Source organism: Loxodonta africana, chromosome 6, assembly GCF_030014295.1.
Source record: "Loxodonta africana isolate mLoxAfr1 chromosome 6, mLoxAfr1.hap2, whole genome shotgun sequence".
Lineage (NCBI taxonomy): Eukaryota > Metazoa > Chordata > Mammalia > Proboscidea > Elephantidae > Loxodonta > Loxodonta africana.
The window spans coordinates 33,276,042-33,289,945 of NC_087347.1; the positions used below are offsets into that span (position 1 = coordinate 33,276,042).

General features: G+C 35.5%; 1 protein-coding gene across 23 annotated transcripts in view; it reads left to right on the forward strand.

Annotated features, from left to right (window-relative positions):
• IKZF2 (IKAROS family zinc finger 2) overlaps positions 1–13,904 on the forward strand; it is a 305,347-nt gene that overhangs the window by 159,230 nt on the left and 132,213 nt on the right. For all 23 annotated transcript variants that reach the window (XM_064286717.1, XM_023541832.2, XM_023541830.2 and 20 more), the window contains one exon: positions 7,406–7,543. In XM_064286717.1, coding sequence (XP_064142787.1) covers positions 7,406–7,543 — 138 coding nt within the window. The remainder of the gene's footprint in view (positions 1–7,405; positions 7,544–13,904) is intronic.

Consider the following 13,904-nt stretch of genomic DNA (forward strand, 5'->3'; position numbering starts at 1 on the left):
GTTGGAAGGCACTTAAAATATAACTGGGGAAGATCTGGCTCCTCAAAGTAGAGTCCACCTTAATGACATAGTAGAGTAAAGCTTTCAGGACCTTCATTTACTAATGTGACATGACTCAAAGTGAGAAGATACAGCTGCAAACATCCATTAATAATTGGAAAGTGGAATGTACAAAGTATAAATCTGGGAAAACTACAGTCTTCAAAAATGAAATGGAATGCATAAAGATTGATATCCTAGGCATTTGTGAGCTGAAATGGACAGGTATTGGCCATTTAGAATTTTACAATCATGGTCTAACGCTAAAGATGAAGAAATTAAAGATTTTTGCCAACTTCTGAAGTCTGAAATTGATCGAGCATGCAATCGAGATGCATTGATAATTACTGGTGATTAGAAAGCAAAGTTGGAAACAAAGAAGAAGGATTGGTGGTTAGAAAATATGGCCTTGGTGATAGAAATGACACAGGAGATCACGTGATAGAATTTTGTAAGACTGAAGACCACCGATTTATTCATTGAAAATACCTTTTTTCAACAACATAAACAACAACTGTACACTTAGACCTCACCAGATGGAATACACAGAAATCAAATTGACTAAATCTGTGAAAAGAGGTGATGGAAAAGCTCGATATCATCAGTCAGAACAAGGCCAGGGACAGAACAGATCATCAGTTGCTCATATGCAAATTCAAGTTGCAGCTGAAGGAAATTTAAACAAGTTCACAAGAGCCAAAGTATGTATGACCTTGAATATTTGCCACCTGAATCTGGGGACCATCTGAAAGATAAATTTGATGCATTGAACACGAACGATCGAAGAACAGACGAGTTGTTTTATGACATCAAGGACATCATACAGGAATAAAGCAAGAGGCCATTAAAAAGACAGGAAAGAAAGAAAAGACCAAAATGGATGTCAGAAGAGACTCTGAAAGTTGCTATAATGAAATGTCCAAAGAACTGAGTTAGAAGAAAGGAAAGAAAGAAAAGGAAAGGAAAGAACACTCAGCATTTCTCAAGCTGAAAGACCTGAAGAAAAAATTCAAGCCTCGAGTTGCAATATTGAAGGTTTTATGGTTCAGCCACTTCAGGAGGTAGCATATGATCAAGAACGCATGACTTTGAAGGACGAAGAAAAAGCTGCACAGAAGGCATTGGTGAAAAACAAGGCTCCAGGAGTTGAGGGAATACCAATTAAGATGTTTTAACAAACGAATGAAGCGCTGGAAGTGCTCACTCATTTATGCCAAGAAACTTGGAAGACAGCTTCCTGGCCCATGAACTGCAAGAGATCCATATTTGTGCCCATTTCAAAGAAAAGCGATCCAACAAAAATACGGAAATTATTGAACAATATCATTAATATCACATGCAAGTAAAATATTGCCGAAGATAATTCAGAAATGGTTGCAGCAGTACATAGATAGGGAACTGCCAGAAATTCAAGCCAGATTCAGAAGAAAACTGGCATGAGGGATATCATTGCTGATGTCAGATGCATCTTGGCTGAAAGCAGAGAATACCAGAAAGATGTTTACCTATGTTTTATTGAATATGCAAAGGTATTCCACTGTGTGAATCATAGCAAAATATGGATAACATTGTGAAAATTGAAAATTCCAGGACACCTGATTGTGCTCATGTGAAACATCCTCATGAACCAAGAGGCAGTACTTCAAACAGAACAAAGGAATACTGTGTGGTTTAGAATCAGGAAAGGTGTGTGTCAAGGTTGTATTCGTTCACCATACTTACTCAATCTGTATGCTGAGTAAATAATCCGAGAAGCTGTACTACGTATATGAAAGAAGAATGCAGCATCAGGATTGGTGGAAGACTCATTAACGACCTGAGATATGTAGGTGACACAAATTTGTTTGCTGAAAGCAAAGAGGACTTGAAGTACTTACTGATGAAGATCAAAGACTACTGCCTTCAGTGTTTATTACACCTCAACAAAAGGAAAACAGAAATCCTCACAACTGGACCAATAAGCAATATCATGATAAATGGAGAAAACATTGAAGTTGTCGGGGATTTCATTTTAATTGGATCCACAATCAACTCCCATAGAAACAGCAATCAAGAAATCAAACTATGTATTGCATTGGGCAAATCTCCTACAAAAAAAAAACAAAAGACCTCCTTAAAGGGTTAAAAAGCAAAGATGTCATTTTGAATACTAAGGTGTACCTGACCCAAGCCATGATGTTTTCAGTCATATCACATGCAAGTGAAAGCTGGACTATGAATAAGGAGGACCTAAAAACAATGGATGGCTTTGAATTATGGTGTTGGCCAAGATTATTGAATATACCGTTGACTGCTAGAAGAATGAACAAGTCTGTCTTGAAAAGTACAGCCAGAATGCTCCTTGGAAGCCAGGATGGCAAGACTTCGTCTCACTACTTTGGACATGTTATCAGGAGGGTCCAGTCCCTGGAGAAGGACATCATGATAAGGTAGAGGGTCAGCAAAAACAAGGAAGACCTTCAGTGAAATGAATTGACACAGCAGCTTCAACAGTGGGCTCACACATAACAAGGATTGTGAGGATGGCAAGGACTGGGCAGTGTTTCATTTTCTTCTGCATAGGGTCACTATGAGTCTGAACCCACTCAACAGCACCTAACAACAACAGTTTTTTGTTTTTTGTTTTTAATATTGAGCTGACAATACGAAGCAGTTTTTTTCTTTCAAATGAGTTCGATATCTTTTATTTAAATATTCATACATTTATATACTGTTGTTCCTCCTCTAAATTTTGTTATTTAATTTAAAAATTAATGTTTTTATATTATAAAACAAGTGGAAATATTTGAATGGCTATGGAATGCGAACTCTATGAATGCAGAAATAATGTCTTTTTCACTGCTATATCCACAGCACCTAAAACAGTACTTGTAACATTCTAAGCGTTCAATAAATACGTGTTAAATGAATGCCAATGTCCTTTCTCAACACCTGGCAAATTCTATAAAAAAACAGTAAAGTGCATTAATGCTAGCAGTGTCTATTTTATTATCATAGTGCAGTGTTTCTCAAAGTATGTCCACAGGAAAAATATGTACTTGGGAAATTCCTGTTTGTTAAAATGGAAAAATGTTTCTATATTGAAAATAATTTGGGGAACCATGGGGTTAAACAGGTTTTGCTTTTTGTTTGCATGTTTTGTTATCTAAGACCAAAAAGAACCTTTAATATGCTCATGTCCACTGTGAACCTCTAAGAAAGCCACAGTAAATATCGTGTTTCACAGATTTATTTGAATATTTAACATTCTCTCCCCACAGCCATTGGTAAACTCTGCCTAGTGGGTTAAAAATTATTATACTATAATTTTGACAGACACGTAGTTGTATATGTTTGATATAACAGAGGTTCTCTTTGAAAAATAGCTCACTTTTCAAGTAGGGATCTGTTTGCTTTTGAAACATCTTATCAGAAAAATTTTGAAGTCATTAAGACTTTTAAAGATTTTGAAAGTATTTCTCAAGTAAATCACAATGATGGAAAAACATCAAAAGATTTTACCACATGAAAATTAAAAACCTTTGAACAGTAAAATAATAATTTAAATACAAGAAGTAAGTGAAAGGGTTATTAGCATTAATATACACAGAAATTGAGCAAATTGTTGAGAAAGACAATAGCAATAAGATCATAATTGAATCAAATATATTAAATAGATCATTTGAAAGGATGACATACAAATGGCTAATAAATATTTTTTGTTTAATGTTTATCACTAATGCAACTTTAAGAGAAACACAAATTGTTTTGTCAAGAACAGAGGTTCCCGAACTTTCTTGATTAATGATGCCCTTTTGTTTTGGGCTGGGTAGTGTACTAATATTTTTTTTCAGTGTCTTTAGGACAAAAAGAAATACCTGTTTTGTGTATTTAGTAGTTAGGTTCAAACAACTTAGTAAAACTTAAATATTTCTGTCCTAACAACTTAGTACCCATTGGAAAAAATATTACACATAAATTGAAATAATATTTTTCAATAATATTTTTATTTAATTCTTAAACAGCTACAGTATTTACTCACGGGAGTAAATACCCAATGAGAACACCTTGTTGGGCACTGCACGGCTTCCCAAAGCTTGGAATCAGATTGAATATTGCCATCTTCATTTTCTGTTCCACGTTGATTTTCACATAGTGCTTAATGTGTATCACAGCAACTGCTCAAACTTAACTTTACAAAGATATGAAAAAATGCAAGGGGGTGATGTAGAAATGTTAAGATACTTATCTCTGAATGGTATTATTATGACATTTATCAATGATTTTTTTTTCAAAAATTTTATGTGGATATATTGTTTTTGTAATTAGAGAAAAGCATTATTTAACCTATAAGAAAAAATATTAAAAGAATCAGGAAATTATGTCATTCAGGAAAACTCCAGATATTAGTTCTTTCTGTGAACAAGGCACCATACTGAACTCTTTGGGATTAAAAAAAAAGGAAATTACACATTGTTCCCATTTCTCCAGGAGGTCACAATCTAATATCGGAAGTAAAATGAATGTATAATAACCACAAATAATACTAGATAGACTGTAGTAAGTGCCCTAAGCACGAGAGCCAATACAGTCATAGTTCTTTAGTTGGGAAGCTTGCCTTTGGATGAAATTAAATTAGGGAGGTTTAGAGTGGAAAGATGAGTAGGATTTCAAAAGGAAGAAATTGTGTGAAGCCATTCCAGAAAGAATCAAAGCTCAGAAGTATAAAAGTGCAAGATATTTTGGTCAGAGCCTGGGGTAGAAGATAAGATGTATGCTTTCAGGCCAGATTGTATAGGGTGCTGAATGCCAGGTTGAGGGATTTAGGCTTTATTCAGAAGAAATTAAGAGTCTGGCTAACCTCTATTTCTTCAGTTACCAGCCTAAATGTTCCTACCTCAGACAGACTTTCCTGTCTAATCTTCTCAAACTAAACTAAGTTCTCCACATTGTATTAGTATACCATTCTTTTGCTTTGTAGAACTTGCCACAGTTTGTAATATATTGCTTGCATATTTGTTAAACGTCTTATTCCTCATCAGACATCAGTTGCATGAATAAAGGGACCATTAGAATTTGATTTTCACTTTGCATTCCAGCCTCTTCATAGCACTGGTACGTAGGTTTTTAATAAATAGGTATTGAACAAATGAGAGAGGTAGGAGAATAACTGGAGTAAATTCTTTGGAGATACAGTAGTTTTGAGGGATGTCAGAGTCCAACATGTCACCCAGTATTTGGATTGCTGTTGTAGAATGAAGATGAAGGTTTGAGAAAATTGATATTATACTTTTAGAACAATTCTTGAAATCCCAGTGGAACCCTCATTGAGAACAAGGACAGGATGAAGAGGAAGCAATGATGTTTTAAAAAGATGACAAAATGAGCAGAGCTAAAGTAAAGCAGGTGGGATAGACCAAAACTGAGGGTAACAAGATAATGAGTTGAAAGCAGTAAAAGGTATGGTCTTTTTCTTCTTATCAGATGAGTTGAGAGTTTATACAGTATTGTAAGCCAAGGGGTGCTGAAGGAAACCATGCTTCCATTAAGTTGGGAAGGTATAGAGATTGCTTGTAGATACATGAGGAAGAAGGTATAGGAGGGTGTTTAAACAGTAAAACAAAGGTATCATATGACAATGTGACAGGACTAATACGGGAGAAGATGGAGAGATGATTGGACTATTTTACAGCAGGCTATTAACTACATTGAAGTGCTTAATGGATATTAATTGGCTAACTGACTTTTTTAGTGCAAATTCATCACTATTTCTAGAGAAATAAGGTAAAATAAAATTTAGAAAGGGCAATAGCTAAACAGCTAAGGCTTGTGGTAATACATGGGCCCGTGTCTTACATAGCACATAGGTGTAAATACATTATTTACACTCAGTGTTTTTGACTGAAAATATTGTAGTTTTTTACACTCTCCCATAGTGATATAAATGCTACCCATAGCTACCTGGTTTCTACTTCCCAGAAATTCTTGGTTCTGAAAAATAGAAGTTTCTTTGTCTAGTATTTTTTAAAAAATGACTAACCATGCCCTGGGTGCCTTTTGTTTTTTAAGATGTTTACAAAATATTGTAATTACGAAATAGCTAATTTTAGTTTATGTATACCTCAAATGGAGCCTCAAATAAAACTGGAAGGTTTTTTGTTTTGGTTTGTTTTACATCAGTATAGTGAAACTTTTAGGCAGCTATGAATACCTTGCCTTGTTACATTTTTTCAGTTCCTCCTGTGACCAGTGACATGGCATGGGTCTGTAAGGTGACTGCAGTTAGGGATACTATCTTTGGCCATGAAAGAGAGTTGACTGTTCCCTCAACAAAACTAAATGATTCCTGTGGGAGTCAGGTGAGAGACTTTGGCCTGATTCTGTGCTTTACTACTGAGGCTTTGGCACAGACCAGCTGGCACTTTATGTTGTTCTGTGTCCATTCAAAACCAAGAAACAAAGTGCTCTGTGATGTTCATAGGCATAGTCATACATTAAAACATGCTGCTTTCCATAGAGGTCTTCTTCCCCGCCCCCCTTTTTAACCAATTTTTTAAGTTTATTATGTGAGTATCATAGTATTTTACCAGGTATACTGAGATAATGACTCTCTAGCTATTAGGGAATAATTCATTCCCTGAATGTGAGATGTGTTGGAAAATATTACTATCATTGTATAACTATGTTTGGGCTTAAGTAGTTATTGTTAATGATCCTGACTCAGAGCACCAAGTACGTTAATTCTTGGTATTATAAGAGCAGTGCTGATGATGGAGAATACACTGAGATCTGCCACAAAGTTTTGCATGTGTGAATAGTTATTACCAAGGCGGAAAGAAAAAAGAAACTCTACTTTTATCTGTACTTTTTCTAGTTACTTGTATTCCTTTTAGTCTTCTTGGTACCCGTGAATAATCTCTTTTTATTAAACAATGACCTTTCGAGTTGTTGCATTTTGGTTTTCTTCAGTAAAATTCCCTGCCCTTACCCCCCCCCAAAAAAGCATTTTCATCTTGTATCTAGGACACTCCTAATTTGTCTTTTCAGTGAGTCAAAGCTGAGATAGAACTGTATAAGAGTAAATGTTAGTGTTAAGAGTCAGATAATTTGAAGATGGATCATCATACCCTCATGGTCTGGGACACAGACAGAGCATGAATTTGATTTCAGTATTTCCTCTATCTCCTGAGGTACGATCTGCCTATCTTGTGCTGTCTTTGAGACCTGGTAGAAATTTACTCTCTTTTCTTGCCTAAATCAGAGTGTGAAGGAGGAGAGATCTAAGTCTAAAAAGCATATAAATACTTTCTCCAAACTACCAAGTGTTGGCTGTTAATTATGCTTAGGATGAGACTTAGAGCATACTAACGCTGAGTTCTCTTCACAGTGGGTAAGCCTCACAAGTGCAACTACTGTGGACGAAGCTACAAGCAGCGTAGTTCACTGGAGGAGCACAAGGAACGCTGCCACAACTATCTCCAGAATGTCAGCATGGAGGCTGCTGGGCAGGTCATGAGTCACCATGGTGGGTAAAAATGAGATTTGCTATTTTCATTCAGCCTTATACTCTTTTATGGTGTTTTGTGGACTAAATAGTTCCTTCCACTTTTCAAAAATGAAAATAAAATCTTAGTCCATTTGAAACAGTTTAAGATCACATTAACTTTGTATGGGATTATCTTCTTATGCATTTTTAATGAATTGAACTTTGGGATACTTTGCAAACAAGCTGTATTGAATTTTTGTGATACTCCAAAATTATTTGTGATAACTTGTATTTGATATTAACATAAGCAGTGGTAGCCAGCCTTGAATTCAACAACAGGAGGTATTGTGTACTCTTCCTTTTCATTAACTGCACCAAATTGTTGGAGATAGTTACACATAAGTCTCTAGGTTTCCTAAAAGAATGAACTGGTTGTTTGCACACTTTTTCATCTCTCTTTGGTAAGTGATCAGTAATACAATTTTAAAATTTCTCCAGTCTCTCTTGGATTTATCTGTAAATTACCGATTTTGGTTTCTACAAGTATGGGAAACAACCTAGACTAAAATTAGGTATCAACACCGTTTCCCTCCTCAAAAATCAAACCCCAACAAAACATCCTAATCTCCAGCACACACAGTGGCAGGTAGTAAGGCAACACCTAAGATTTATCAATTGGTAATTCTCTGTTCCTCAAAACTTAACTTTTGTAAATCAGCCTTATACAGGAAATGTATTTAATTCATTAGATTTAGGGAGTCTGTCTTGTTCTAGGAAACCCTGGTGGCGTAGTGGTTAAGTGCTATGGCTGCTAACCAAAAGGCCGGCAGTTTGAATCCACCAGGCGCTCCTTGGAAACTCTATGGGGCAGTTCTACTCTGTCCTGTAGGGTAGCTACAAGTCAGAATTGACTCTACAGCAGTGGGTTTTGGGTTTTGGGTCTTGTCCTATTAATTATATTTTTACACGGATTGATTTTGTTATTCAAATAATACACACAAAAACCCTAACACATTGGTACATTTATAGCTTTTCTCAATAAGACACAAAGAATTTGGCCAATATTAAATGGTATATTTGGGAATTGTGGTAGTTGTTTTTAATTTTATATCTATTTAGTGACTTGTAGACATAGCCAGCTCAGGGATTATTCCTGAGGGTTTTTTGTTGTTGTTGTTGTTATTGTCATTGTGTTTGTTGAGGTTTTTTTTTAATATAGTACATACCATAGAGCTGTGTTTATTGGACAGCTAAGGAGTATTTGTTGTCAAGTTGGAGTTTAAAAAAAAATTTTTTTTAATATTTATTTTGTTATCCTAAGTAATGGAAACATGCCCTTGTATAAAGGACAGTTTATATAATTTAAATAGTCCAATTGAATTCCAGTTTGTTGTAATTTAGTCCATTTATTTTTATATTGTTGACATCATTAACGGGCATATTTGAAAATCCATGTGTTGCAAGTAAATAAGCATGCATTACCTGGACTTATGAGGGTAGCATAGGATACAGAGCATAGAGGTTAAAATGGTGATCTTGGAGTCCAACAAGCCTGGTCTGTCTGACTGTGGTGCTTACAGGCCTGCTGTGAGAATTAAACATGATTGCATATACAATAAAAAAAAAATGGCCCAATAAATGGTTCTTTTTACTGTTACATTTAAGGGCATTAGATATTAAGAAAAAAATAAGTTTATCATTCCTTATAAGGTTTTGTTTCTTATCAGAAATAACATAGGCATTAGAGAAATTGTGGCCCTGCAAATTATTTGACTTCCTTTATTTCTCTTGCACTTACTTAGAAACCTATGAACTGCTAGTTTTATTCAGAAAAGATTTTCTGAGGTTTACAGAGGTTTTTTTTTTTTTTAAATCCTTGTACCATAGGAGAATTAGAATTTGGCTAGCATGAAATTGAAAAGAGATGGTATATTCAAACAAAATATTTTAGTCAAAAATAAGTCCCATATATGTATTTCTACAGCAGATCTAAGGAACTTGTCATGGGTTTCATTGCCCACCATGCACACTGTTTTTGTTTAAAATGTTGGTTTTAGGGTTGGCTTCAGGCAGGGAGCTGATGGAGGCTTGGAGGCATGCCAAAGATTTCTAAAGACACCTTGTGGCACCACTACTAGTTTTTCTTTTGTACTCTTCTCTTATTTGATAGGATTATATGTGTACAAATCCACAGATGAATTTGTTTTTCCATTCATAGTTAGCTGTGGAACTCTGTGGTGCATACACACATGAATAAGAAAGAGTGTCTCCTAAAAGTATTTATAATGTTACAGACAGATTAACCAGTTAGAGAATAAGTGCTAACCAAAAAAAAAAAAATTAAAGCGTGTGTATTGGGGGAGGAGGGCATGCCTTCTAAACAGCTAGGGCCTTAACATCAATTTCCACTTGCTAATTTCCCAGATTGCTGAGCCTTTGACTGCAGGGGCCCATTACAGAGTGGCCCTGAAGTTGGTACAGATTGGGGAGAAGTGGGGAAAGAGACTGGGCACTTCGTAGAGCAGAGGGCAAATCCAGGGAGTAGGGGGTAAGGGCAGGTATTGATACCATTTATAGACCCAAAAAATATGGCCTTCAATATTGTACATAGTTTTAACTATATAAATTAATATCAGTGCCATTTCATACCATATTTTTTCTAGATATGTTGTAATAATACTTTGAAATTATTCTTAATTTCTTTTTCTGTTTGCTAACATGATTAGTGGGAAATTGACTGTATGAGGTAGGAAGTGATAAGTGCCGTGAGGGAGAAAAGTATGCTTAAAATGCTAATGGCATTCGTCATTAACCTTGTCTTATATACATAAGTTGGTGTGTGTCTCCTTCTAAACAGAACCACAATGAAATTCAAACTTATCCCCTTTTTTCTCTTTCTATCCTGCTACATCTTGTCTTTTTTTTTTTTATTTTAACTATAGTGGTAGATATGGGGGTTGCCATTTCTGTCATTGCCATTAGCTCCTTTAAACTAATTACTGTCTTTTTTTTTTCTCATATCTGACATAGTTGTAACTCTTAGCCTCTCTTTCTTAAAACATGCCCACATTGGCCCTTTTAATAAAGAAATAATTTAATGTAAAAGAGGCATTCTTTCATTTCATTCAAAAAGCTTTCTTCTTGTTTTTTTGTCAGCTTGCTTTGTGCCGAGTTCTATGGAATGTTGTAGGATATAATGATAAATAGATACAATTTCTTTTACAAATTTATATTATTGTCTTGTAGGGAGTACATACATTTTTTAAAAAGGAGAAATAAAATGAAGCAAAACCTCTAATAAAGGCATTATGCAATTCTCCAAGATCAAGGATGTAGAAGTGGTCTAGCTATGTCTGAAGAAGTATAAAATAGCTTCTTAGTGTTTGAACTGAGCATGAGGGATGAGTACAAGTTGCCTAGATGGGGACAGGACAGAGAGAGTTTGCATTCCAAGCAGAGAAGTTGCCATCAGCAAAGGCTTTGAGGTATGAAAGAACATCGACAGGTTCCTGAACATTGAGCGTAGTTGGAGTTAAAGAAATGGTAAAAAATGAGACTGAAATAATAGATTGTGATGCGAAGGGAGAGCCTTTCATGCCAGCGTAGTGCTTGAATTTCAGTGTATAACTGATGGGGCGTCACTGGGGGGATAATAATTTGTGTCTTCTAAAGAAAAATGTCACCAGTGTAAAATATAGGATAGATGGCTGCCTGGAGAAGGAGGTAGTGAGAGAGAGACTAGAAGTTAGAATGCCAAGGAAAATATGAAAAGGCAGTGGCAGGTCAAGAGACCAGGATGAAGCACTGAAGAGATATTTTAGAGGTAGAATAAAAGATTCTTAGTAAATGTTGAATGGCTTTTGAGGGAAAGAGAGGCATTTCATGGCTCGTAGTTTTAGAAATAAAGCTAATATTGAATTGGGTTTTCTGACAGATCATTTATATTATTTGAAAGTTAGCTCTGTGCTGATTTTTCAAGTGTTTTCAGCTTGAACAAATAGCTTTAAAAACCAAATTATGTAATTACCTTCCTTGCCTTAGCCTGAAGACAAAATGAAAGTATAAACCAAAAGGTTGCCCAACTTTAAAGCAAGAATATATCTTCTTAAGTTTATACACTGAAGTGTTTGGGAAAGGGAAGTTCTCTATCCCAAATATGGAGGCATATTTTCTTCTTTGACCTATTTCCATTGAGTGGCATCATTTCCTTCATTGAATGATTCAGTAAACATCTATTGAATATTTAGTGTTTGTCTGACATCATACGAGGTACTAGAGACACAAAGGCAAACAAAAGGCATTCCGTGCTGCAAGGTTACTCACCAACTATTGGAAAAAATAGACAAGAAAACCAGCAATTAGAGCATTGTATGATCAGTATTAGAGGATCATAGAAGAGGGACATCTAAATCAGACTTGGTGTCCAAGAAGAATTTCCAGGGAAAGTTATATTTGAACTGAGTTTGAAAGGCAAGATAACTTGCTAAATAAGTTGAAAAGGGTATTTCATGTGAAGAGAATATATGAAGAAATAGAAGTCTAAAACACCGTGGTGTCCTAAGGACCTATAGTAGCTTTGTGTACTTGGAGTGAAGTTCATGAAAGAAGAGAAATTGGGAAGTGATAAGATTAAAGAAATAGTCTCTAGGCAGAACATGAAGGGCCTACCTGTTGTGCTAAGCAAAAACTTTTTATATTCTGAAAAAAAAAAATTACATTTGCATTTTATTGCTAGAAATGTGGGAGATAGAGTAGAGGGTGAAAGGAAGAGGCAAGAAGACCAATTTGGAGATTGTTGCAATGGTCGAGGTGGCCTTAGTAGCCTGGAATGTACAGAAAAGTTATGAAATTGAGAGCAACTACAGATGTAGAATCTAAAACCTGTGATGCCTCAATGTATATATGTGGGGATAGGTGATAGGAAGGAGTAGGGACAGGAGACTGAGTGAAAGGAAGAAATTTAGAATATGCCATAGGTACCTAGCTTGGATGATGGGGTAGATAGCACCATTAATTGAGATGAGGAATAGTAAAAGCAGAAAGAGTCTATGGAGAAAAATGGGTAGCTCAGTTTTTTAACTCACTATGTTTTTGGTGCCTGTTAAACAGCCAAGTACAGCTGTCCAGGAGGAAGGTGAATCTAGATCTTGAGCTCATGAGATAGATTTGGATAGGAAATAAAGGTGTAGAAGCCATCATTTAAATGTAGTAGATGGAAGTGTAAAAGATTTTAATAAAGTTATGTGGTGAGTAAAGAGTGAGATATCTAGAAGGCCAAGGACACAACAGGAAAAAAAAAAAGATCCATGAAGATGAGTAAGGGCAGAGAGGGAAAATGGAAGACCTGATTTCACAGAAGCCAAAGCAAGTATCAAAACTGTCAAATGCTGTGAAGGAGATAACTAAGATAATGGAAAAGATTTCTTTAGATTCAGCAACATGGAAAACTTTGGTGACAAGATAGAAGCCATCTGTTGTTTTTGCTTACCCAACATCCCTTCCCCTTCCTTTGGTAACAGGGCTTCCATTTTCCTTGAGAGAACTGTCTTTCTCCTGTGGCAGGCATGGTGGGATTGTCAGTCCAGAGGGTGGACATGTGACCTAATCTGGGTCCTTCAGACTATTTCTTCTTGGAATTTGAATTTTTAGTTCATTATTTGGGAAAAATAGCTATGTTTTAAACACTTTTATGGTTCTGTTTTCCTGATGCATCAATGTAGAGATAATGATATTATGTAAGTATAAATAATTTTTAACCTGGTTTTAACTTCAAAAATGAGATCAAAGATATTTGGTTATGAAACTTGCTCCAACAAGTGAAGTTGGCATATTGTTATATTTTTAGCCTAGATAAGTGCCCCAGTATATGATAATGCATTATTGAATTAACTAGGGAACTTGTCTTTCAAGTAATATATAACCAGAAATGTTTTGATGGGTTGCACCCAAATCCATGAAATAAAAATATTCAGATTAGTTACATAGTTGAGAAAATGTATCAGGTCTTTTCTCAATGGCAGACCTTATAAATATATCAAACTTGTTTATAAAAAGCTAACACTAGAATTACATCTCCAAAGAAAAGTATAGCACAGTGGTTAAGAGCCCAGGCTCTGGGGCCAAACTGCTACACTCAGTCCCTACATTCTCTACTAACTAGGTGCTAACCCCAAGAAAATTAACTAACATCCCTGAGTTTTAGTTTCCCTGTATATAAATGAAGATGATAATAATACCTATCTCTTGGGATTGTTGAGAGGATTACTTGAATTATTAAACGCAAAGCCTTAAAACAGTACTTAGCACATAGTTAATGTCAGTTATTGTTATTATTACTGCTGATTTGGTAAAAGCAGAATGAATTTTTGACATGTAAAGACCTATAGTAAAGTAGAAGTTA